We start from the raw sequence: 27,126 nt of genomic DNA on the forward strand, positions 1-27,126 counted from the left end.
CATTACATGACGTCATTCAAATAACATTAATAATCCAATACCATATTTGACTATATGAAATAATATAACAATGATAGAAGCCATTTTCTGCATAGTTTAAGTTTTGATACTTAAAGCACATTTTTCTCATTATACTGCTGTTGGCTATACTTTTAAGATTTTAAGCCTTTTAAGTCTTTGATGGAGTACTTTTAGATGGCAGTACGGCTGCTTCTTTGAATGTATCTTTTATCGCTAATATCTGCCTTTATATATGCAGTATGCCATCAACAGTATATATAACTTTGTAGTATTTCATTTTGTGTTACTGCATTGCTTAGCCAACCACAATGTGTCTTATGACCAGAAGTAATTGTGTCGTACCATCCGCGACTCGGTGCCACATGTCTGCCAAGCAAATAGAACTGGCTCTTAATTGTAAACTGTCCCACACAATTACTAAATGATGTGGTTAAAAAACAGACAAACACAGAGCCGCTCAGCCTGCTTTGTAATTGCTCCCTGAGGTGTTACACTGAGCGGCGCCTGGTTAAAAACAAGCAGCCTGCCGACAGACAGACAGACAGACAGACAGACAGACAGACAGACAGACAGACAGACAGACAGAGGACAGGAGCTGTGTTGAGCTAGTTCCTAGTTAATGAAGCCTCAGGCTATTTCCAAGTCAAATGAAGGTGAGGTCAGTCTCCTCAGGTGAGTTTACTCCACTGTTGTTTGTTAGGCATATCATCCACAGTGCTGAGCCTCTCCCTTAAAGCATACACTGAGACGGAACAGATGGCAGCCACTACCCGGAGATGCCTCTACAGAGACACAGAGCACTCGGTTGGTCAGTTCATGAGCTATAATTAGAGCTTGATTCAATAAACTGTGCTGTTAAGCCAGGGAGAATCATGATGAGCATCAATTGATGGCTTGCAGGGTCAGGTCAAGACAATTGATTTGCCTTCATCGGTGAAGAAGTTAAAATGTGACATATGTGACAATATCTCAAATAAAGGATTCCGCAATTGTTACAATTTAATTTAGTTGTGAAACATCTTTAAAAACTCACCAATGACCCGAATACACAGATCAAGAAGATGTTGAATCTTGACACATTTGAGTTGCAGCATTTATGAATTTTCTCAGAATGCCATAGTATTGGAGTGACATAATGAGGGCTACTCAATGTTTTGGTAATAATCTGAATCTTTTCAGAAAGCAGACTAATGCTGCTCTGTGAGATTCACTGTTCAAGATGAAACCGAATAACCGAGACCTAACTGCTGCCTTCTCAAATACCTTTTGTAAATTGCAGATAAAAGATATATTGGCTGTTCTGGTCTTTCTTTGTATCGGGTTCTTTCCGTGCTCATCTGCATCTCTAGCTTCCTTTCTCCTTCTACTTCCTCATTTCTCACAAACACACACACATACACATACACACACACACAACACACGATTGTATCAGCTCGTGACAAGGTGTCAGCGTGAGCAGGTTGAGGGCCTCTGCCACATGCTGAACCATCCTTCTGTTGCTGCCTGTCTCCAGATCCCGCCAGGTCCACAGAGCACCCAGTAAGGCCGGGCCAGGCTGAGAGAAAAGAGCTCTCTGCTGCAATTTCAAGACAACAAGTACAACTCGTACACTGAACAAATGTTGAGCTATCACAGCCAGGGCGTCCAACAAAGACTGACTGTGAAGAGGCAGAGCAACTGACATCTTTTCCAGCCTTAGCCAAGATCTGTGATAGAGCGACTGTTCATTTTAAGTCCATGACTGCCGCTGCCATCCAATGAAAGAGACAAAAAGGAAGTATGATTGCAGAAATTGTCTGAGGCAACAAAGTGAAACAGAATAGTAAACAGTTATATCTTTAATAAAGTACAAAACAGACGTGTGAATGCAGGATACAAACTGTACAATAATTTAAGAATTAATTTAAAATTTTTCTTTGTTTCCACATTTCATTACAGTATTTTCATGTCGAGCTGAAAAATGCTACATTTGATGAGTTTCTTTAGGAATAAATAGATTTCAGCAAAAACATAGAGATAGAATAATATGTATAAAGAATCTGCAATGTAGACCAACTACAATATATACAGCACATTTAACCTAAATAAATTTGATACAAGAAAATCCAATAATTACAACACTTATCATACAATAGATTATCTTTGGGGGAAATTTTGAATTAGAAAGATATAAAATTTACATTGGTCTTAAATAGTTACCAAAGTGTTGGAGTTTAGTTGCCTTGTATTTCTAAATATTGTGAAGTACTACCACATTTGCATGGTGTAATGTGATCTACATTATTCAATGGAAAAAGAAAAACACATTCAATATCAGTTATCCATTCACATTAAAGATAAGTCATTCGTACGTTGTAAACTCACAACAATGACGATTTTTACATCTGTCCCAAACTCTGAACAATAACAGTGCACGATCAGGTTACTCCCCCTTGTTTCCTTCATCCCTTGTGAAAACAAGTGGGCCACGTAACCAGCGACTCAGTCTTTGATAATAGACACTTAATGACATAAAGCTAAGAGTCTTTTTAGGGAAAAGACTGTAAGTTACATGTCAACTCTCTGGCCAGATGTTAGTTCAACAATCTGTCGGGGTTGTCACGTCCCAACAATCTGTTGGGACGTGTCTGATCACATCGTAGATGGTGGTGTGCATGTCCTGGACTGACTCGAGGCGGGCCAGAGATCTGCAGGACACCTGGAGGACAGTTGCATTGGAACATTTTGTAAAACAAACGTTTTTAGACAAAAAGGAGGTTTGCTGTGTCACCTCTGAATCTATATTGATGTAAAACGTGTTACATACCTGTGTAGAATCAATTTTCCCGGGTATGGAGACAAACTCATAGATGCCAAAGTCTTCTGTTGCATCCTCATGACCTGTTGATACACAGGTTTTAGTATCAGACCAACAGTTGGGTCATAGCTAACGCACACACCCGCATTCACATGTACTCTGTCTACTATATCTAAAGTGACATGTAATGACGTCACAACCCCAAGACCTGCTTTAGATCTGAAACTTACAGAGGATGTGTATGTAAAGATGATATATGTGGATGCCTTTGAAAGCAGGTGAAAACGTTTTGTTAACAAGCAGCAGCTTACCTGAACGATGAGGTTTCTTCTGCTCGCACAGCGGTCTGACAGAAGACAGGGAGACAGCACAGTTAAGTAAAACCGAGGCATGAATATAGATTAAAGACACACTGTGTTTATTCATTTCAGATTCCAGGCTCTTACCTGTTGTAAATGCTCACTAGAACTGTTGTAAAGGAGAGAGAGAGAGAGAAGAAAGAAATTATTCACAAATATAGAAAAAAACTTTTAACATATCACTATAACTTATTCAAATGTATCAGCTACTTTGTTCTGGCTACCTTCAGTTTGGTAAGGGTTTTAGACATAGGGCAAAAAAAATGCTCCGGCTTGTTTATATTTCTTTAAACCAATCACAATCCTCTTAGGCGGCGCTAAAGCCAGGGTGCGGTGACATTGTGTCAGAGGGGGAACTTGGTGGAACATTTGCCTGTGGGGTGATCACTATCATTAAAATGTCAAATTCCACGCAAGTCAGATCAGTTTGAGACGATGTTTAATTGAATGATTCAAATCTTAAAATCTAAAATTAGTCATTTTCCACTTGTAGGCTGCTTTGCAGAGGTTGTTGTGTTTTCCCATAGTGAAGAGGGGTTTTAAGATGGCTGTATGTGAGAGGGGAGGAGAATGCTACATGAGAACATGCAGCCAATGGTGGGGTGAACACTGCTGCTACATCCAGTGAGTCAGAGTATGGCTGATTCCATATGGCCAGACTGCATTTCCCAGAAGACTGAGGGTTGAGTCCAGAGGAGATCCTCACATGACTGCAGACTCGCCTGATATAATTAACATTGTTTGTATTTTTTAGTTTTTGTGACAATTTGCTGACTATAGACACTAAAATAATAATATTATAAATGTGTCAAACAGTTCATTTATTTAGTGATACTTAAATCCTTCAATAACAGGCCAGTTACAAGCCAGTGAAAATATTAAACCACACCATGATACAGAAATCTGTCGAACTACTGGCAATGGGGGTAATCAAAATACTTTTTTATCCTTGTATCTTATGGTAGTCTATAAAAGCCATGAAGTGTAATGACAAAGAAGAATAAGAGTGATCATTGTGTTCTTTATTTTAGTGGTTTCAAACATTTCCACAGAAATGAGTGAGTCCACCTTTATGCCTGTTTATTAGAGGCTTATCAAGCCTTGCAGACATGGTGTGAATGACAGAAGTCAGCGGGTGGGGACATTTTGATCTAACCAGGAAAAGGCTATATTATATTTGAATATAGATTTTTAAGAATGGAGTTCGTGGGGGTTAACTAGGGTGACCATATTTTCATTTGGGAAAACCAGGACACCTTGTCGGGGGGGGGGGGGGGGGGGGGGGGGGGGTTGAAGGTGGGGCGGGGCGGGGGGGGGGGGCTGGGGGGTGGGCGGTCATGTGGAGGATGCTGCTGCTTTAATAGTATTTTATTATTATTCAATTATACCGGTATATTATATTATATAGATAGAACAAGATATTTACAGTTGGTTTATTAAAAATGCTTTTCAGTAAAAGTCAATAACAATAACTCCAATAATGACTGAATCGGAGAGGGTCTTTTTGAGCAATGCACTAGTGCAGTCCATGGATCTGTAACTGTTGTGGTGTTTCACTGTGTGAAATGACCATGCAGCCTCCGCTGCATTCACTGCATCCTCGTTCCCTGGTCTGAGAAAGTACTGTGTGATCGAGCTAGCACTACCCTCGCCTCGGACAGCTGTTTTGTGCTTCTCGGTGTCCAGGTGGATTTTCAGATCTCTTGCACCTCCATTGGACACCGAGACATATGTGCCTGCTTTGCACACTGTGCACAAGGCTTCCCATTTGTCTCGACCCGGTCTGAAAGCCGGGAAACTCTTTAGTAATTCGTCGGTAAACGAGCACTTGCGCTTCGGCATGTTGCTTGCGTATGACTGACAGTCACGTTGTCTACGTTCTGATTAATAGGGCTGACAGCATAGGGGCGGGGATTAGGCTACGTCGCACGCAGCGCCGTGGGCAGTGCCCTAGTGCATGTAAATGTAATGGTCCAAAGAAGGTAATTTTAAAAACCAGGACATTTCCTCACTTTCTAAAAATAACCCGGGACACCCGGGACAGGTCGTGAAATACGGACATGTCCCGGGAAATACGGACGTATGGTCACCCTAGGTTAACAAGTATGACTATGACTGCCAGAAAAAAATAAAGCAGCAGAACACATTCTCTTGCCTCTCTTAGGATTGCAGTTTCGCCTGAGGAAGAACAGCAGAATCAAAAAACAGCCGATCGTGAACAAAGAGCAGACGGCAATGGCGGCCAGCGGAGATACAGAGCTGCCCTCCTGGGTTTGTTTATCTTTCCCTGTAATTAAACACAAAACACAGATATTAACAGTCATTTGAGCCAAGCTAAATAAAGGATCAATTCTAATAGGCTGGGTGATCCCCTGACTTTGCTACCGTTGTCATTATCAGGTCAAAATTCCAACTGTGTAGGTGTATAGGGCTTATTAGGAAATGCTAGCAGGCTAACACGTTAAATTACAAATTTACCGGAAGAACCAAGATATCCCATAGATAAATATTAGCATTGTCTCTGTGAGCATGTTAGCTTTCTCATGACTGTTATTGAAAGGTTAGCCATCAGGAGATGCCTTGGTAAGGTGAGTTAACAATTCTGATGTCAATAAAAATGAACGCTGTCATGACTTGTGTTTACTCAATACACAGTATTTTCAATCATGGCCCGTATCAGCAGCAGCCATCAGCGAGCCTTTCTCAGTATCACCGAGACAACATATCAATGTCGCGTTCGGCACACAGAAAGTCGGCTCGCCATAAAACTTTGTCAACAAATACAACAGCTGTCATCCTCTGTTTACTTTCCCAGCCACTGGACTTTAATACAGGCGGCAGGCGCTAGAACCTGGCAACAGGGACAGTGCTTTAACCTGCTTTCACTTCTCACCTACTACGCACAGACAGCCTCATATACAATATTTCATCTCGCTATTTGAAGCTGGGCTCCCTGTCGTCGTCAAGATATATCTCTCATTGCTCATCAACCTCTCCTGCTGTTGTCACGACACACTGTTTACAGAGTGATTATCTCAGAGGATTCCCATTACCGGCCCACGCTCTGCTCCTTCATGCAATGATCCACCCTTCAACCCACCTAAACTGGCCACCAACAGGGTGAACTGGGCCTCGTCCTGCTTCTGTGTCACGTTGTTGAAGGCGCGGCACAGGTACTCTTCAGCCTGGGCCAATCTGTAGGACAGCACCTCCAGCCGCGGGCCCTCTGTGATGACCTTGGTGGAGTTGTGGCTCTTGGAGATCCAGACGTAGCTGTTGGGTGGGTTGGAATCCGCCTGGCATTCGAAGAAGGCCAGCTCTCCCGGGTTGATGGTAAACATCTCCCCTATCCGCAGGCCCTGGCCCGAGTTCACCTCCAGATTGTAGGGGCCATCTGCAGGGGTTGGGGGACAGGGGGTAGACAGTGGGTTCAGAGAAACATGACAGTTTGCTGCTGAGATGATGCTTTATTATAACAAATACTTTTCTACAAATTTTCTCATTCTAATTCACGATGGGACACTTGGGTTAAGGGTCAGACAAATTCCCAGGTTTTAGAGCAGCATGTTCTGCCCTGAATTAGAGTTTGGTTGTCCTTGAACAAGGCACTGAACCCGACAAAATAGCTCTGGTAGAGAGGTAATTAAGGTGTTTGTTTTTTGGATGTATCAATGCAGCCAAGTTTGTTCAAAGATCAATGGGTAAAGATACTACATTTAATATCAGTAAGATTCTTGTCCTCTGTGCATCGCCGTACACATCAGATTTGAATAATGAGCTTCTGCTGGTCATGTTCAACAACAGCAGAATGGCACTTTATCTTTTCCCAAACATGACGACCACAGCAATGACTCCTAAATTAGCATATTTTGCACTTCTGTTTCCCTCATCAGGAAGTCGATGGGTTTTTCAATGCGGTTCTGGTTAGATGGCTGACAGAAGGTCAATACATTTTTTATATTTAATTCCATTTAATGAAATAGATCAGTGCCACACTTTTTTACTTTTTCTAGGAGGTTGTGGCCAACAAGTGGCTCAATGAGATCACAGATGTAGGTTGGACATTAGACGTCAACACGTCAAAAGACACAAAAAACTAATCTACTCAAAAGTTCACCTTTGAAGCTTCAGTTTGTCAATTCCTAACGATTACTAACTTTCTAGGAAGTTAGACTTTTTCACGAGGGGGAAACAACTCCCTCAAAACAAATGACAAGTCTGTCACATTGAGTCATGTGATCCTAGTGGAGTTTGTTTAGAGCCTAATGTTAGCATCAGTGCCTGGGAAAGTCCCATTGGCTTTTTGTTCAGGGAACCAGACTCAAGAATTCTTCCTACTGCACTCTTTAAAACTTTAAATTCAAAATAATGTATATGGAGTCAATTGTAAATATATAGGACTTCTTCTTTCTCTTCTATAGAAGACTTTTTCATAAGCACTAATTCAATTTGTCCAAGGTTTTTGGCATTATTCACCTTCTAAATTTTCATATTTGAACTAAACATTTAGAAAATCAATAACACATTGTCATAGGGACACCAACATTAATTAAGACTGACTGGGACCGAAACAGACCAGGATTAAATACAAAGAAGGTATTTTAACTGTTAGTGGTGCATCCTACTTGCTGCAGGACGCTACTGGATACTAACACAGGCTGCTTTGCCTGTGCAAACAGACATCATGACTGTGCTGAATGTATAAGCAGCGCAGTTCTCAGTGCCAAGTTACAATATTCACACACCCACTGTTTGAATAGACTTGCTAAAAAGACTGGAAAAAAGTCAGAAATTTACAGACATGGACAAGTTTACTACGTTTCGAGTCAATACAAAGACACTTGTTTTGTAAAACTTAAAATAAATCCAAATTGATTATACATATATTCTCGAAGGTTCAAACTCAAACTCACACAACTAGAGTTGATCAGTGTATATGTAATTTCACTTCACAGGAGAACAGAGGATGTCTGTTAGATAAGTCTGCTCCCATGCAAATATAAAGGCCATGTTTTTTTTTTGTGTAAGTCTGAAATTGACATACTACCTAGAAAAGTTATGATCCTAAGATGTTGTTATCAAACCATTATGACAAAGAAGAGGTTATAAGAGGTTATTGAGGCTTGATATGATTACAAATATATATATATATATATATTTATTTTTTTTAATAAATGCATATCTTTTCATTTTTGTTTATTCACATATTGGCAAATTTTGGTCAACTGTTAAATGTTGTTTACATTACAGCTCTTTACTCTATATCATGAAACACATACCCCTTTGCAGAGAAAAGGAAGGAGAAGCAGGGAGGGAAGGAGAATATAGATTAACATTTCTACTCACAGTAAACATCGAGTTCCAGGCCCCTGCTGTGTCGACCATGGCTGATTGGGTTGCTGGCCACACAGCGGTAAACTCCCTTGTCCTCCTTCCTCACAGGACTTATTAACAATGTAGAGTTGTCTTGGGAGAAGTGGTATCTGTCCCTGGGGCCCAGTGGGATGTTGTCCCTCAGCCACTGGAACACAACTCTTGTTCCTGTCTCAACAGAGCAGGTCCAGGTTACGTTCGCCTTGTCCTCGATGACTGCATAGTTTGGATTCTTCTCAATGACTGGACTGGACACAGGGACTGAGGAATAAAAAACAAGAAATGTTGGTCAATTTAGAAATGTTCCGATAAATGTCCTCATGACAGGACAGATCGGAGCTGAGGGTCATTCAAACACTCACCATCCACTGTCACATGCACAGTTCTCTCCCCCTTGAAGACCTCTCCTGGCTTGTTGTCAAACTCTATGTTCAGACTGAGATGATAATCCCCTTCGTCGCCCTGGTTTAATTTATGGATCAGCAAAGAGGCATTGGGTTCCTTGAAGAGGAGGCGGTTGCGGTACGTCATGTTGAGGATATTGCTCGCTTTGGTAAACGTCACGAGCAAGGTCCTGGAGCCACTCAGGTTGGTGTGGAACCACGTTCCCTGGATCTCAGCGTTGTCCATCGGAAAACGCGTCTCCACAGACAGAAACAGGGGCCTCCCTTCGATGCCACGATGGACGAGTGACGGCATGTAGATAAAGTCAGAGCTGACCTCTGTGCGGGTGGAGAAGGTGTGGGCTGGAGGTGGGAGGAAGGGAAGGAAAGAGAGTCATCACATTATAGGTCTGATAATTTAGGAATACACTTTTAAAGGCAATATCAAGTGCAAATTAAATTGACTTCAACAATTTAAGTAGTATGAGAAGTGTATGAATTAATGACATTTTGTCAGAAACTTTGCTACAAACTTCTCGAGCATATGTTTACAATACCATCCACCACCTTGAAATATATTGGAAAAGCATTGTGCTATTGATTAGATGGAGTGAGAGGGAGCCCAGGTCTGTTTTGACTGTATAATCCTGTGAACTACTGTATATCCTGAAACTGTGATGAGTTAATATTGACCCAGTTCACTGCAGGGTGTCATTGTTGTGAGGCAAGACTAGGCCTGTCTCTCTCTTCGCAAAACAAACACCGGGTCTCTGAAGAAACCACATATCTGCTGATTTATTGCCCCTCGCTGTCTGTTTTAAGTTGTGTCTGGTGGTTGCCGGGGCAGTTTGTTCACTGGTAACAGGCTGAAAACAAAACCGGGGTGTTGTTAATATTCCACTTGAATTATGTCACGTATCTGACAATAACGTGTGTGGTGTGAGGTGTGAGGTGAATTAGCTGACTGTGCCTTTGGACGCCAAGTTGAGTGAAGCAGCCTGTGAGTAGGCAGTGCTACTGTGAAACCAACTGACAAAAGCCTCTCACTTTTGGTTATCTTATAACGTCCCCATTCTCTTTGCCTCACTCCTAACTGTGTGTCCTCTCTATCTCTGTTTCAGCATTGTAGAAGTGAGTGCAAATTAGTGATGAAACAGTGTTCATTTGCTTTATGATTGTAAATAACTGGGGGCAAACTCAGAAAACTGGATTTTCCTTCTCTCTCCAATGCATGGAGCGCAAACGCCCCCATGGCACGTTCCCCTCTCACTTGCCCGAGGGCAAGTTTCTTTGTGTGTGTGTGTTTGTGTGTTTGTGTGTTTGTGTGTTTGTGTGAGTGTGTGTTTGTGTGTGTGTGCGTGTCCCTAGCTGGAGTGTGCCTGTGTTTACAACAACTGAGATCCGGTAAAAAGAAGAATGGGAGGGAGTGTGCCGAGCCCGCTTCTCCACTGTTTTCCCCAAACAATTAAGACTATGGTGACAATGGTCTTTGAGGTGAGAGGATACACACACATGCAGACACACACACACACACTCAAACAACACTACATTCTGAGACCCACCAGCACCTGCCTCTTAACACCCTCACACACTTCCAAGCTGTTTGGATACTAAATAAAGTCACCCGGTGCGTGTCCGAGCTCCCCCATCATCTGACCTCCTTCAGATAAGACAAATAATGCTCCTCAAGGAAGGCTGATCATACAAGCATCAAGGTACCGGGGTGGATCTGTGTTTGAGGGACTTTCCTGTTGGATCCATCATGTCACGTGAGAGAAGCTTGTGTATCTGTTATCACTGAGTCACACAGCTGCGGCCCAGGTCACTTCTCTTTTCCGATGACCCCGTCCGTCTCCACACAAAAATAGCAGAAAAGCTAATTCTATAAAGTCACATGGTGCTGACGACGGTATTTACTTGCAGGAACAACCAAGACGGACTCTAATGAAGGCTTCTCATTCGCTTTGAAAGAGGCTGTGGAGATGTTGGAAAGGTTGTTCAACTTCGAATTTTGCCTGAATTATTCAAAATCCCAAAAGGCAATTTTAACTTAAATTCCTTTTTCAGTGCCATCTGATCTATGTCTGTGTTTTATACATTTTCCAATCTCACCTGAAACTTTCACAGGGTACAAATGGACATTTTCTAAATGCAAACCAGAAAACGGAAACTTCCTCCAGCCGCCCCTGTGGGTTTTACCCTGCCAACCAGGCAAACACAACAACCACAGAAACTGCACCAACACAACAACGACAACTCGAGCAGCAACATCCCAGCAGCGCGACACCTCACCTGTTAGGATGAGCAGCACAGAGCACACGTAGAGTGCTGTTCTTCCTGGGGCCTCCATGGCATCTTATCCTCGTGGGGATATGTGGGACCTGTGACAGGCGGCCAGGGAGTGAGGGAGGGATGGAGGAAGGAGGAGAGGAGTGGGAGAGAACGAGGAGGAGGAGGAGGAGGAGGAGCAGGAGAGAAATATGACTGGTTGTGGTGACAACATTTACAAGGGAAATAAGAGGACTGAGCTCATAGCCTGCATGCACAGAGGCCCCTCCCATGTGACACCAGGAGGACGATAGCACGGTGTGGTCCTCTCTCTCTCTCACACACACTCACACTCACACTCACACACAGACACACACACAGTGAGAGCCGCCCTGAGGCTGAGGGTTTCGCCCTGTCAAAGAGAAACTGAGACATAAATATACAACTGTAAAAGGATAGCGGAGAGCAGAATGGAAACAGTCTCTTTACATCATCCCTCACCAGCTGTCTGCTCCTTCAGTCCCCCAGGCAGCGAAACAAGGGCTGAGCAGGCGCACAAAGAGCTTCAACCGGTGACGGCAGGCAGTTTGGTTAAGTTACAGAACTTTCAGGGGGCAAGATAGTTTGCAATTAGATATTCTGTCCGTGAGGATTTTGTGAGCAAGGAAAAAGACACTGGTACCAGGGTGAGGAGTTCTGCTGTGACACTCACACACTGACCTTTCAGATGGACACTATCAGGTCATTAGGGCCCGAGCACTGAGAGGCACTGACAGACAGTGAGGCCCTATTGAAATTGTAAGGATTATTATTATTATTATTATTATTCAGGCAAATGAATTGGCTTTTTGAGGTAAACATTATCATTTAAAAAAAAGAAGAAGTGGACTGCGCAGGATTCATTTAATTAAATAAAATTTATTTAGTTATTTTTGTTTTTAATTTTCTAGAGTTTTCTCAGTTTTTTCGGTTTAGCCCTTTTGCAATCTTTTCTAGTTTCCTGTATTTTGCACGTTTGTTTTCTTTTGTAGGAACCTTAGCCTTAATTTAAGGACTCTTTTGTTTTGCTACTGAACTTTGTTTTGCTTCCGTAACTTCTATTATCAATTGAATAACTTATACTCTAACTAAATAAAGGTTTGGTTGTGTTCCGTGCTCAGGTCCTGTTACTTTGAAGCTTTATGTGATCTTAAATGAATTTGGCTAGGTGGTGACCTGATAGCTGAATGGTTAGGATGAGCTCTGGTTTCTATTATTGTTATGTTGTTTGTTTTTAAATTTAAATTTAGTTTTCCCACCCTCAAGGAGACATTGTGGATTCGAAAATCTGATTTAATTCACCCTGACGAACACTTGTTTGTGCCACAGGCAGCGTGGGTTTTATTCTTAGACCCAAGATTTTTCAATTCCTTCTCCGAGAAGAGACTGCAGGCTTTCTTTTTTTCTGAGTACAAGAGATGATATGTAGCATCCGTCATGATCATTTTACAGAAAAAAACACACGCAAAAGAGTCACATGTCAAACACTCAAACATCCACCAACGACCCTCGGTGCAAAATAGTTTTTTCTCCCAGCATGGTCACTCTCTGAAAGGATGTGGTGAAGCTCTGGACTGCAGAGTGAATGAATTAGACCATTGTAGGCCGTGTTAATGAGTGCCTAGTAGGGTGATGGCACCGTTAAATAAAGTGATTATTTTCTATGCGGTGAAGCACTCCCTACATCATGGGGGGGCCTATTTACTGAGAGAACCAGAGAACAATATTTAATGGGTTTTGTATCACATCAGCACAGTGTTCGTTGGTCAGAACACATGATGGAGAGGATTTGTTACGGAATCATCTGGTCAGGTTGTGGGAAACAAAATTTGTTTTCCTCTTTTGACAAAACTATGATGCAAATATGCTGTTTTTGTACTTGTTGCATTTAGCTGTTCCTTCTTTACCTTATAAAGAAAGTATTTCTCCATTGAACCTGCAGTTTTCCTATTTCACCATTAGATGGTGCGAGTGCATCATCTATTAGACAAAGTCAGCCATGCTGCAGCTCTGTGGCCCCAAACAGAAGACACAACATAGGGAGACGTAAAAAGCATATTTCTGACACATTTAGATTTGTTTTAAAAAACATTTTTATTACGTTGCCATTCCATCAGAATCAGGATCCTTTCTTAATCACACAATCAAGTTGTTGGAATCCATCCCCCCACGCACCCACCTACCTGCCTCCCTACCTTTGCTATACCGCTTATCCTTAAAAGATCATGGGGGAGTTGGAGCCAATCCCAGCTGACATGGGGCGAGAGTGGTTTGCTCCACCATGGACAGGTCGCCAATCCATCAGACGGATAAAATACAGACAACAACAATCATTCACACAAACAACAAACCTCCAGCAATATAGAGTCACCCTAGCCTGCATGTCATGGAAGCCAGAGCTCTGGAGAAAACCCAGTGCTAACCCCTGGACCACCATGCCATGCAACCATTAATGCATCCCACGGTAGATGTTATTACATAACTTTACTTGACTGATGCAGGCCTGACCTGTTAAAAGTGTTAAAAATGTCCCTACTTTGTGGTGCTTTTCTATTCATATTGTACATTGCGGTTCCATGTAATTATTCTATTTATGATTGAGCGATTTTATATCATTCTTTCAGGTTTTGTTGCTCCATTTAAAAAGCCCCAACCAAAACCAGCAGCTTACAGCGGAGCTTGTGAAGTGTTATATATTTTCATTCAAAGCAAGAATCTATTGAGACACATCAATGTTGCCTATTTACCGGGGTGTGGATGTTTTGAATATCCTCCTGACCTTTTGAGTTGAAGATGTAGAAATGTGCAAAGCATGTAGAGGCATGTTTACCTGTTGACTTTGGTACACACCTAGACAAAGGTCAGGCGTGTTTACACACACACACACACACACACACACACACACACACACACACAAACACACACAAACATACACACACATACACACACACACAAACACACATACACACACACACAAACACACACAAACACACTCACATGACCAACAACATATATCTCATTCCTGAGTGACCTGGTGTTGTTGACGTTTGGTTGTAACAGAGAGTTTCACATTTCTGCTCAGACAGAGGTTTTTGGTGTGTGGGAAATCAAACAGATATTATTGAGCTTGTCTGGTCTGATTAGTTTTGACGCAGCACGGTAGGGCCTGGTATGGCCTTTCTTTGTGGGACTGACGCTCCAAAACCAGGACACAGCAGCTGAGTGACACACCCACACACCCACACATACCCTCACACACACACAACCTCAAATGGGGGCCCTCTTGCTGTTCTTAAACATGTCAGATTTTCCATTTTCAGCCTCCCAGCCGAGTCTGCGACGGTTGCCACATTTCGCCACAACTCAGGAGTCTTTATACCTCCTGCTGCCTCCTGCTCCTCCACCTCATTGTCATCCCACATTATCTCGTTCTCTTTGCTTTTCCATGAAGTTCAGTTCGATGAACTACACTCACCCCAACTCCTCCTCACTCTTTTCACTCATTTAGGATCACTTTCCTTTCCTCCCCAAAATGTATATCTGTCTTTTTCTTAGTGTCCTCTTCTTTTCCTTTTTTTGACCCTTCCTTTCCGCCTCTTTCATTCTTCGTCTCCCCCAGCAGCCTTGGCCTCCAGCTGCAGACACTCAAAGCAGACACAGCACACCAGCCCACATCAAGGCCACACTATTGGCACACGTGTGTGCATGTGTGTGTGTGTCTGGCACAGTCGTTACAGTGGGGCCACATAGGGTGTGAGTGGCCTACTGTGATATACTGTAGGCTCCCATATATATTCCTTTTTCAACACACAGTTCCTGTGGTTAAAAACAGACATGTAGCTTTGTTGAAGGGCCTCTTGGAGGATGCTCAAGTGCAGGATGAGCTCACGAATGACATCAGAGAATCTCACCGATAGAGAAAAGCAGTTCCGGTCATATTAAGAATAAGTCATAGGCTAAACCAGCAGTCAGGCTCTCACGCACACAATCAATGACTGTGCAACCAAAAGGAGAAGTGGGCGTGTGCAGTTGAGCCTTTTACATTGTTGATAAGAGGATGTCAAACCTTGACATCCTCATGCATAGAAATGTTATCCTATAGCTGAGAAAGAGAACGAGAGAGAGAGACCGAGAGAGAGAGAGAGAGAGAGAGAGAGAGAGAGAGAGAGAGAGAGAGAGGTTAAGCGGAGCAGAGAGGGAGCTAAAAAAAAAAGGGGTGAGGACCTCTGCCTGGTCTGTGAGTGATTTGATTGGACGAAAACGTTTCATTCACACACAAAGATTTATAACAGTGGGAAACATAGAATGTTGGACACACATGCTGCTGCACAGTCTGTGTGGGTGTGTCTGTGAGCACATGTGTGTGGGTGTATGCAGGCGCATGTTTTCCTCCCATGCTTGCATGTGAGCATTTTACAGCTGCACTGTTGAACCCGTCTATCTCTGTATGGATCTGACTTTAGTTGCCTAAGTAGCACCTTGACTTCATAAATGTGACCCAGAGTGTGGAGGTTGAGTCAGTGCCTGAGCTCCCTCCACCCAGCAGTCATAACAGTGTGGGAAAGTGTGCGTGTGTGTGCATGTGTATGTGTGTGTGTGTGTGTGTGTGTGTGTGTGTGTGTGTGTGTGTGTTTGTGTGAAGGCTGCATTAAACACGCCTGACCTCTGTCTATGTGTGTCCCCAACTAAACATGTAAACATGCTTCTACATGCTCTGCACATTAGTATGTCTTCCTAGCATGTAACCAGCTGCCAGTACAGATGTATGTTGGTGTGTGTGTGTGTGTCTGTGTGTGTGAGCATGTGTGTGTGTCTGTGTGCATGTGCATGTGTCTAGTGGCAAGAGCCTCACCCCTTTAACGCATTCCACTATCTTGCGCCCACGCACTCGCCATGTGACCCACAGTCGTAGACAGGAAATAAACCGATGTCAAATCCTTCTGCCTGCTGGTCGTCTTCGGCTTCCAGTCAAAGACTCAGCTCTGTGTGCTCCAAGAACACCGCTCCAGCGTTTTTTCAAATGCTGTCTTGTGTGCACCTTTTTCCCCTTAATGTCATAGTGTTACCTCATTTGAGTAATTGCCCTCTTAATTCAAAAGAAACGCTGTGGATTTGATTGAGCACCTACTGACTTAACACACACAGAGTGTACATTCACTGCAGCGCATGTGACATGGCGTCTGTCAATGGCAGGTGTAGCACTGATAAAAACTTTCCTCCAGTTTACATAGTTGACACCCATACACACACAGAGATATATTATCTTGTTTCCTGTTTAGCATTCTAATGTTTCTGAGGTAGATTAGAAATCGGATATTCTCCCTCACAGCAGATGCATTTCTGTGTTTGAGACATTTCTCATATTCAAAACTGGACTTTGCAAATGAGTGCCCCAGACATGACTGAGTAAAATGTCTCACGAGCAAACCAGAAAAAAAGAAAGTGCACGTTTTTCCTTTGCGGCAATGACTCTTTAATTAATTCTGAGGTGGCATTTTACCCCGCACACACCTATGAAAAATATGTGTTTGCGTCGCACATGCCATAAACCAAACTGGTGTGTGTGTGTGTTTGTGTGGTTGGGTGCACGTGCATGCAAACAGCGTTGAATGGACACAGCCACCTCTATGTTCTCCCCAGCAGTAAACTGTTGGCTGTTAAGACAGACCATGGCTCCAGGCTGAAAGTCAGTACTCCCTTTGCTCAGGTTGTGCCTGTCCTCTCCGCTTCACATGGTCGTAAAAGCGGGGACAACAACGCCTTGCCTTCACCGACCCCTGAGGTAAGAGGGTGGATATTGACCTGAGTCGACCAGCTTCAATGTCCTCCAGTAATCAGAGAGGAAAAGGTGACATTCTACGACTTAATGTCAGACACGAGTGCATTCAACACGCCCCCTCATTTCATGAAAGCCCAGTTGTATCTTAAAGTCAAACAAATAAACACAAACACACACACAAACACACACACACACACACACACACACACACACACACACACACACACACACACAAACACACACACCCCTTTGGCACTTCCACAGACCACCTCATTCCCCCTCGTTCCTGTTGTGGAAGGTTGTAATGTTTATCGTCACTCGAAACAAAACAGTGTTTGCCGTTGTGTACCAACGCGGTGCCCCCCCCCCCCCCCCCCCCCCCCCTCCGCCCCTATCCATTTATCAAAAATGACTTGACGTGACTTGCACCCCTGCTGCGACGGCCAGCATCTGGTCTCTCCCCTCGCTCTCTCCCCGGAGGTATCACAGTGAACGGTTTCCTACTGGCACATAGTAGAGGTATGAGATTACAGAGTCCCTGCCATAAGAGCGAGATGTATTGATAGGGGCAGTTGAACAGCTGGATAGCGCCTATCACACTCCCAGTATCTTAAACAGAGGCATTCCTTTGTTTGAAGGTATTTTAAAAAGTTCTACCCATAACCACCCATAGTGGTGATGTAATCAGCGAGAGGTGTGAAGTAAAACAAGCCATGCAGGCCTGTGTGGTTTTGAATCCATGAAGAGAAAGTTGTGCTCCTGTGTTCATAACGTAAGAAGGTGGAAGGAGCTTACAGTGAATGGGTGTTTTCAAACTCCTGTGGCGTGTACACAGATGCGGAAATGCTATTTTTCGTGACCAACATGTCCCTGGTTACACCAAACTACCACATCAACACCGCAGATATTTTAATGCTTGAAAACAACAACGAAAAAGTTATTTTGTTTGCACATTTTAACAGAAAGGCTGCCAGACACTTTCAGACCTACTAACAGCAGACGTTTGGTTATTCGGAGACCAACCAACAAAGCCTGGGCCACCTCACAACAATAATCAGAGCAGAGTAAAGCGCTGTAAATAAATAAATATAAATATAAATAAATTCTTATACAGATTGTACCGCTTGTTTTTTTTGTATTTTTACATAGAATTCAACATAATCTAAAATTCAAGACCATTAAGCAATTTAATATTTTATATATATTTAACTGACATATATAAATATATTCATTGTTTTTACTAGTTTATTTATTTCAATTTTATGCTAATAAAAAGTAATTTCCTGCATTATTGTGGCATTTACACTTAATTTAGAAAGAAAAATAAAACAGTGTATGTTTATTTTTTTCTTCTCAAATATCCGACAAAAACATTGCCCCACAGAACAGTTAACAACGGAAAAACGTTATCAGTTGCTGAAACTTGTCAAAATGAGATTACCAATATTTCACTTTCATTATGATTACTGGGCCTTTTTTTTGTAGCCTTTGAGGTAACTCCTAACCCCTACTGACTCATTTACATTGTGTTACAGGAATAGTTTGATATTTTCCCTTGTTTTGAGGTTAGATGAGAACATCGATACTGCTCTCATACCTGTATGCTTAGAATGAATAATCCATAGTATCTGTTCCAGGCCCTGAAATAGTCATAGTCACCCATAGAACAAGAACTTGGTTTCCCCCTGTTTCCAGTCATCGACGTTGACTGGCTTTTAATAGCATCACACAGACTCATATGAAACAGAAACAAATGTATTTCCCATTATGTCCAACGATTTTTGGTGATAATTGAAACACTTAAGATCCTAATGTTCAGCTGTTGTTCGGCCTGTCAGGAGTTTTAGAAGCAGCAGTTTATCCTAAATTTGTCGTGTTTCTATGCAAATATCAAGGTCTACTATTTCTGAGTGTTACAGTGGGTTGACCACATTTCATAGTTTGGCTGCGTTTGATGCTGTCGGCTGGCAGTTCATCCACAGACTACTGTAAGTCACACTGAAAAGGATATATACTGAAATGAGTCACATTACAGTCTGCATGTTTTTTGGACTGTGGAAGCCGGAGCACATACAAATTCGACACAAAAAGATCACGTCTGAGCCGAGATTCAGACCGGGTACCTTCTCGCTGTGAGGTGACAGTGCTAACCACCACATGATAATAACCAAAACCTAATCATTATATGTCTTTCCCTGTTAGTGACTCAAGTGCTGTTGTTTTGTGTGGTAAAGTGTGTTTGCCCACCCTTGTGCAGCACACATGCAAGGAAGCACAAGCTGGAATGTAAAGTATATGTTTACCTTTATAAAATGCATAAACAAAGACAGACAAGGTCTGTAATTGAAAGCAACATGGGGAAAAAAACTACCAGCATGTTAGCAGTAATTAGATCCCACCTGTCTCCACAGACTCAAATGGACGGTAGGACCATATGCCCTCAGTAACACAGCCCCGCACTCCCACCGCAGATACTGTCTGTATCTGTGACCACTCAGCTGATTACAGGCAAGATGGCCAAATCGTTCCCAGGTGAAACAATAACAATTGTTCACAATATAAAAAGCCGCACATGCCAGACAAACACTAGCGGTGCCTTTCAAGGTCCAGTAAAAAGTCCACGTCCCCGGGAAAAAGATAAAACATCCACGATTGCTGTGTTCCAGCCGTAATAAAGCAGCTCACTTTCAGGATCACACGGTGTCGCAATACACGATCTGGTTTTCCATGTTGGTTCAGCAACAGGTTGCATGTATAGGCCGGTGTTGCATCACAGGTACTTACATGTGCCGCATTCTGTCTGCATTCGTCTTTCTCATATCAAGACAGTAACAAAACGCCTTCTGAGTGCACCGATGCCCGGACTGCACCTCATTAACCTGAAAATACAACTTCTCCAATACAACTTTAAATAGTCCTCACAGTTAGTCAAACATAAACTCTCTCTCTGTGGCACCAGCGGCAAGTTTGAAAGGGCCAAAGTCCTTTCTAGGTCAAATACACCAAGCTTCATTTCTTAATTACAGTCAGGTACAATAAAATATAATAACAGCCCTTTGTAGAGTGATGATTACATCCTTGTAAAAAGATGAATGGTTCACAGCTTTTTATACTCAATTATATAGCTCTATTCTTCACATTCCCTGAACAAGTGCCAATGCAGCACACACTATCCTCCGCTTCTTCCATGGGCTCGCAATAATCCTTCCGATCCACTCTTATAATCGCTGAGCCCTCCCCCTTTCAAAGGATAAGACAAAAAGAAATCTGTCAAATATTATTTACTTGCGCCCAGCTTGTTTTTCCGGCGTCTGCGGTTAATTTTCTGCGGAATGTGAGGAGCAGCTGTCACTTTAGCACATGAATGGAGCCAGTTTAGTGGCCCAGAGGCATCAGAGTGGATCAACGGAGGAGGAGGGACAGCTGGGCCCGAGGGGACAATAGCACTCTCAGTTAATCATTAATACTCTTAATGAACAGCAGCCAGGCACCAGAGGTTCACTCGGCAGTCTCTCCAGAATATTCCGCTTGCAGCAGGAGGACGCTGGCGGCCTTGGTCTGCCGGGTGACCCCAAACTGACACTTGTTGATTGGGGCCTTTTTAAGGGGCTGCGGGAAGTTTAAACTGCTATCTGCCTGATTCAGTTTCCCCCATCTGCCTCCAGTTAGAGCACACAAGTCAGATTTGTTTCAACGTCGTTACTTCTTGTCAAACTACATGCTGCAGTTGTTATTTACGAGGTAAATGACATGAAGCTATTTGCCCTTGAGGTTAATTAGGTCGTGTTAACAACACCTTTTTGCCCTGGACAGAAGCCACAGAGTCACACTGACATGTTTCCTAAGCTGTTGAAAGCATCATGCTTATTCCTCCTGTGGTGTCATCTGTGTCCACAAGCCCCGACATTTAAATTTGACTTGAAACGGATGCATTTACACCATATTTTTAGCCTCAATGTGATCCACATGCAAAATATCAGAGGACATTTCGGCAGAAACATTGTGTAAATGAAGCGGTTTGGAGTCTAATTTGAATGTCGGGGCTTATGGACACTTTGAGGACACCACAGGAGCAGAATGGCGGACATTTTATTTATTTATTTATGTCCGTAGTTTTCTTACATTTGAGGAAGGAGTAACAAGTAACCTCAATTCTATCGGATTTGGCTTCAACACCGTGAAACTCCCCCAAAAATGGGTGGACTCAAACGCTACACCCACCCCTTAGAGTCCATACATCGATTTGTTTGTAGTCACCGCCACAACATCAACACTGACCACCACACGATGACACTTTTCGGAAATTGGCAACTTCTTACATCATAGCTGTGCGCAGTCATTCCTTCACTCCCTCCCCTTCTTGCTTTCTTTCTCTTTCTCGCTGACACAACGACACAAACATTGTCATCGGACACGTGCGTGAACTGAGTCTTGATTAAAAACAAACATCGTTATGTCTTCACAACTTCACTAATAACACTCGCGTCCATTTGCAATTAGAGAGAAGAAGTGAGATACGATCACAAGTGGTCAAAATGTTCACACTTCAGTTCATATTGCATGCGTAAGCCGGTGAGTCACAAGAGCAGGTGCATTCTGGTCCGTTAATCTCCTTATTTCCTCGTATAACCGCTAGTGTAAAAGAAGACAATCTCACAAAGCCGGACATGTTACAACCAGGTCATGTTTTTCTTAGACTGTAACCATGAACCTTATCAATCGCGGATTCTTTGTTTCCACAATCTTCTCTCATTGTTTTTTGTCGAGTCATGTGTTAAGAGAGTTACCATAAAACCTGAGATGTTACTGGAAGACAAGTGGGCTTTTAGAGGGGAGCAGATGTTGGCTAGAGGTCTCATTTGAATGTTACACTGATCCTCTGTTTATGTTTGTGTGGATGGAAGAAAGAAGAGACGGTGTGTGTGTGTGTGTGTGTGTGTGTGTGTGTGTGTGTTCCTGACCACATGAATTTGTATGTAAGTGTGTGTCCGCACGTGGCTGTGCGTCCAGCCCTGGCCCTCCCCATCAGGCGGAGGTGGCAGGTGTTCCTGTGTCCCCTTAAAAAGAGCAGGTTTTTATGTCGCCTCCTCAAGTTAGTGGCTTGGTTGCCAAGGCGATGCCCCAACAGAAAGAGGCTTGTGTCTGGGGGCCGGTGCGGGGAGGAGAGGAGAGGAGAAGAGAGGAGAAGAGAGGAGAGGAGAGGAGAGGAGAGGAGAGGAGAGGAGAGGAGAGGAGGACAAGGGAAGAGGAGAGACGGGGCTTTGCTCGCACCACACACTGCCGACTTCACTCTGGCTCGACAAGAAAGAGGACCAGAGGAAATCAAGTCAGGGGCACAGAACAGGCTCGGTTTGTCCGCTGGCATCGCTGGCATTTTTTCACAAGATGTCGTTTAAATATTAAGCCGCTGATGGGATGGATAAGTCTGACTCACAAAGACGGCGGCCTGAGTGATGCTTGTAAATCCTGACAATGGGTGTGAGAGGTTATCCGATATCACACATCCTATCGGATTCCCTCCCCAGGTGTGACAGCTGTGTGCCTACAGACCTCTGCTTATCACAACTATACACTGGGCCTTGTGGCGCGGACATCCCCCTCTATTAAGGTGGGACGTGACAGGCCCACAATCAATCTCGCCCTCTCTCTCTGTAAGTGTGTGTGTGTGTGTGTGTGTGTGTGTGTGTGTGTGTGTGTGTGTTTGTGTGTGTGTGTGTGTGTGTCTGCGTGTGGTTGTATGGGTGTGGGCGGGAGTAACAAGATCTGGGTAACTCTGGGAGTCACCTGTCCCTTGTTGGCCTCTCTCGTCCCTCATGGGAGGACTGCGATTCTCTTTTGGCCGGGCTGATCAGCAGCTGCCACGCGCAAACACTCACACACAAAAACACACAAAGGCATTAAAGGCAAACACACACGAAAACACAAACATCCTTTTCTTTCACAGCCCGGAGTTAAAGATTGAACTGGCCTTCTTGGGGATGATCGAGAGCAGCAGCGCATCATGACTCACAGCATGTCATGGTTTGGCAAATGCCATACTGACGATGCGTGGACCACATATTCACAAGCATCGTGAGTAATGTCCTGTTCACAGGGCTGATTCCGTTTTAAACGTGGTTGATAAATCACCTTGAATCTGTTAAACTGTGAGTCACTTCCCTGTCTGGTTATATGGTGGACAAGTCACACGATTCAAAAGAATTAAAGCTTCACTTATCCCTATTTTTATATTAACCATGGGTCAAATGACTACGTGTGACATGGAAGGGTTGGTTCATAGTGAACAACCCACAGAGAGTTATCAGCCAACTGGTCTATAGAGCGTCCTAGCATCTTTTAGCTTGCTGTTTTGGATTTAAAGCCACTTGTCGGCTCAGGGCATTTTCCGGAGTTTGTCTTTCACACGTGAAAAACGCAGCAGGAGATTGTTCGGGTCAGACACATTCACAGCAAAGGAAAATGTTCGGAACATTCAAGGGAGGGGCGGCACAGAGAAGAGCGTGCAGGAGGCAGGAAATCACGTGACTCTGTTTAGAGCACATCATCACCAACGTCGGCTCTCACCACCAAAAGCTCTCGAATCTCATTCTGTTTCTTTGTGTGTCTCCTATGTGTACGCCTCCTCTTTATCATCTTGAGATATTCCTGTTCTTTTGGTTTTGCGTCCGTACCGTGTTAGAAACTCCAATCGACACGGCCAATGGCTTTCTGGGAACCTTCTGGACCTTTTCCTTCTGTTTTCTCACATGGGCTCGAGTCCTGGAAAAGGTCCAAAGCAACTGACTTGGACATTTGCGTTCTCACAAACAGAGCCTCGGGATTCATTTAGGAAAACATGCTGACTTCTGCACATTTCTGTCACACACACAGGTTGGAAAATACACAAAATAAGGGTAGAGCTAACTCTACCATATCCAACAGAATCAGTGAAATGCTGCTAACGTATTCATACATCATCAGTGTTCATAATATTACTTAATATTATTTTCACAAAATAAATTGTTTGTAGTTTCACTTAAGAATGCAGGACTAAATAGAGCATTGTAATGGAGCTTTTGGACATTTTCATATCACAAATTTCACTTATATCATTTAGCATTTACAGGTAAAAACAAAGAGTGTCTGTGTAAAAAAACAGCATCAAATAGCAGAAATATGAAAATTCAGGCCCAAAAGCAATAATTCAAGTATGAAATAAGGTATGAAAAAATAACAAATATTTTGCTGTTCACACAAAATAGTGAATAATTAAAGAGATGGAATATTATTATTATTATTAATATTATTAAAATAATAAATATTTTACCATATCAAAGATAAGTTTCCAATTAAATTAAGTGCAATTAAATCCAAACAACAAAATCCATTCAAATGGCTGAGGATTGTTTATTTTCCACATCTGCCTGGGTATTGTCAGTACACTGTAATTTTGCTCAGATATAGAAACTTTAGATACGAAAGTTAAACACAAGATTAAACACTAAATTGTGTTCCGACCATAGTAGTCCCAGAACAGGATGTTCATAATTGGACCATCCTGTTCCTGCATCTTTTGTGAAAATGATTCCCCTGCATGAGCCCCTTCAAGGTAAACACAAGACCAACACATGCTGCAGAAACTTGAAGAAAGCCTGCATGTCAGGTATTAAATGATCAATGACTATTGCCGGGGATTAAACTGAGCGGCCACAAAGTTTCAGAATGTGTGTGTTTGAGATGTGTGTGAGTGTGTGTGTGTGTGTCGCTCTCTCCTTTCTATACTGCACACAAGAGATCTAATTGGTTTGTTCTCCGGCTAAATCACAAGTATGCATGCTAATGTATTCAATCTGGGCAATGGCTCTCAGAACTGATTTCACATGAACAATGATGATGGAAAGATGTAAATGCCCACATTTACAGTAATTGGTCTTGGGCACATTGTCTGCATTGTGTGTTTTGTCATGCAAATGGATTTTAAATGTGAGGTTGCCTATAAAGTTGGGCAGACATACTTCCATGTTATTATCCCCCCATAGTTTTACCTTTTCAATGGAAATCAGTGGATTCTAGGAGCAGCCAGCGAGACAGGTTTGCATGTAAATGATGGCATCGGGGGAAGGTCCTTCCTCTGATCTTCTGTGCATTTCTAATACGCTCCCTTCAATGAGGTTGGGAGAATGGGCCTCGGTTACACGCCTGTAATTGGCTATTCATTGGGATAATCTAACATCAAGTCTTGTCATGTCCAAAACCGTGTCCGGCATGGAAGAGGGAAAAAAGTGAAACTTTATGATGGAGTTTGAAGAACTTCTCACACAGAAGATGTTGCTGGACATACTTACCCCTTTACATTTATACTATCTAATAGAGTTAGAGTTTAAAAACATAAATACATCAACTTAAAACATTGAAATAAACCTGATAAAATCCAACAACTAAAGTGAGTTTTGTTGAAGAAATCAAGTTTGAGGTTTTACAATTCTTAAACAATATTTAATTCATGTTTTTAGTTGTTGATTATAAATTCCCTTTCATAACAACCTGTAAGGTAAGTATATTTTGTATGTAAATTCTATAGGAATAATTAAAAAGGCACATTTGGCAAATTCTATGTCAGATGGATTATGATTATACAAAAGTTTCACATTGTTCATAGATTATTATTATTATTATTGTAGTTTCGGCCTCTGCAACATTTTTCCATCTAACAATAAATCTATACTCTGTATAGATGATGATTGTTTGCAGACTTATAGATACATATAAACATAATTAAAGATAAGTGCTATCTGGTATAGACCACATGGCCATCGGGCCTGGATGGGGCAGGGGGACCTTTGGCAAACGACCACCCGAGCAGAGGAGTCCCAGCTCCGGCCACAGATCAAGCCACCGGGGCCTTGAACCTGACCCCTCAGGACCATCACAGGCCGAGCTGGTCACACCGCATTCCCGCTGGCACTTTTGTTGCCACGGGGGGAGTTCCTCTGTGTGCCGGGGCACATAGAAAGATAGTGTGGCCGTCCATCCGACAAACCCCCAAGCTCTCTCTCTCTCTCTCTCTCTCCCCGATTACCCGCGGCGCTCCCGGTGCTGACACTGGGGGGACGGAACCCGCAGCGGAGCGCCGCGTCTGAATGGCGGAGCACCGAGGAGGCCGAGGAGGGAGGCGGCGAGGCCTTTGTAGTCGGGGAGGAATGCGGAAATGTCCCCGCTCCGTGTCAAACCTCTCTGAAGGGGGTCAGGCCACATTCAGCCGGCGTGGGAAAGGCAGGCAGAGCCGGAGCTCACACACACACACACACACACAGGCAGGCGCGGGGCTGCACATGCATTTCTATATATTTATATTTATAAAGGGCCAATCCATGGATATATGTCCTGGAGAGAGAGGGAGAGAGTGGGGAAGAGAAAGAAAGAACAAGTTCTGGCTGCTGGAGGGGCTATATCACGCGTTTGCCTTTGTCCTGTGACCCCCTCCCCACCCAACACGCCTCATCCCCTTCCCCTACACACTAACTTGCAGTGAGAGTGTGTGTGTTAGTACAGCCCTGCACCACCGCTACCGCCCTCCTCCCCTTGTGTGAGTGTATCTGCCGGGGCTGATGCCGTGTCTGAGGCATGGGGGGTTAAAGAGGAGGACTGCTTGCACCCGTCCCCCCCCACCCCAAAAAAGAAAAAACTACCTGTGTGGCCCCCGCATGCACGCATGTGGAGGAAGGAGGACAGCGGACCCGGGATGTGTTTGATGCGGGGACAAGGTCTTATTATCCCCGAGACAACCACAGCGACCAGCGCCTCCTCAGCATTTTATTGGACATTTATTGACAACGTAAAAATAAGGTAAACACTGGAACCGGTGAAGGTGTGGGGGGGTTTATTAGCAGCGGATGTGATGCCAAAATGTCTTTAAGGAGCCGCTTTACAAATTAATATCGTTTTAAAACGAGCGAAACGTGCTACTCCTTTGATTTGTTAGTATCATTTTATTGGGCTCCGCGCAAATTAAATTAATATAAATTAGAGGAAGCAGCCGAAGCTGATGAAAACACGTCTAAAACTCCCTCGTGAAACAGTTTCACGCATTTATAGCGATTTCCAGTACGAAACGCGTATTTTCGGGCT

At 43.2% G+C, this 27,126-nt stretch overlaps 2 protein-coding genes and 1 long non-coding RNA gene across 7 annotated transcripts in view; 2 read left to right on the forward strand and 1 right to left on the reverse strand.

Moving 5' to 3' along the window:
* Positions 1 to 1,841: 1,841 nt before the first annotated feature.
* On the reverse strand, positions 1,842 to 20,400 carry hepacam2 (HEPACAM family member 2). Of its 4 annotated transcripts, none has more exons than XM_053446521.1 (10): positions 20,305 to 20,400; positions 11,226 to 11,314; positions 8,913 to 9,296; positions 8,524 to 8,811; positions 6,278 to 6,571; positions 5,333 to 5,464; positions 3,265 to 3,286; positions 3,130 to 3,164; positions 2,828 to 2,901; positions 1,842 to 2,719 (listed from the first exon to the last, which is right to left on the reverse strand). In XM_053446521.1, exons 2-10 carry the CDS (start codon positions 11,281 to 11,283, stop codon positions 2,600 to 2,602), a joined length of 1,407 nt encoding a protein of 468 aa, XP_053302496.1. In that variant the 5' UTR covers positions 11,284 to 11,314; positions 20,305 to 20,400; the 3' UTR covers positions 1,842 to 2,599. The 4 variants fall into 4 exon arrangements, with proteins under 4 accessions (XP_053302496.1, XP_053302495.1, XP_053302497.1 ...); XM_053446520.1 differs by lacking the exon at positions 20,305 to 20,400 and adding an exon at positions 19,804 to 19,961; XM_053446522.1 differs by lacking the exons at positions 11,226 to 11,314; positions 20,305 to 20,400 and adding an exon at positions 19,804 to 20,172.
* LOC128461555 (uncharacterized) lies at positions 10,617 to 12,586 on the forward strand. The gene is made up of 3 exons (XR_008342279.1): positions 10,617 to 10,702; positions 10,857 to 10,926; positions 11,061 to 12,586. It is a non-coding gene; the product is annotated as an uncharacterized LOC128461555 (long non-coding RNA).
* A 6,154-nt stretch (positions 20,401 to 26,554) lies between the features above and the next one.
* The window catches only part of cdk6 (cyclin-dependent kinase 6), a 34,127-nt gene continuing 33,555 nt past the window's right edge, over positions 26,555 to 27,126 (forward strand). For both annotated transcript variants that reach the window (XM_053446523.1, XM_053446524.1), the window contains exon 1: positions 26,555 to 26,844. The gene's annotated coding sequence lies outside the window, so the exon portion shown is untranslated. The remainder of the gene's footprint in view (positions 26,845 to 27,126) is intronic.

This window comes from Pleuronectes platessa, chromosome 18 (genome assembly GCF_947347685.1).
Source record: "Pleuronectes platessa chromosome 18, fPlePla1.1, whole genome shotgun sequence".
In the NCBI taxonomy this organism is placed as follows: domain Eukaryota; kingdom Metazoa; phylum Chordata; class Actinopteri; order Pleuronectiformes; family Pleuronectidae; genus Pleuronectes; species Pleuronectes platessa.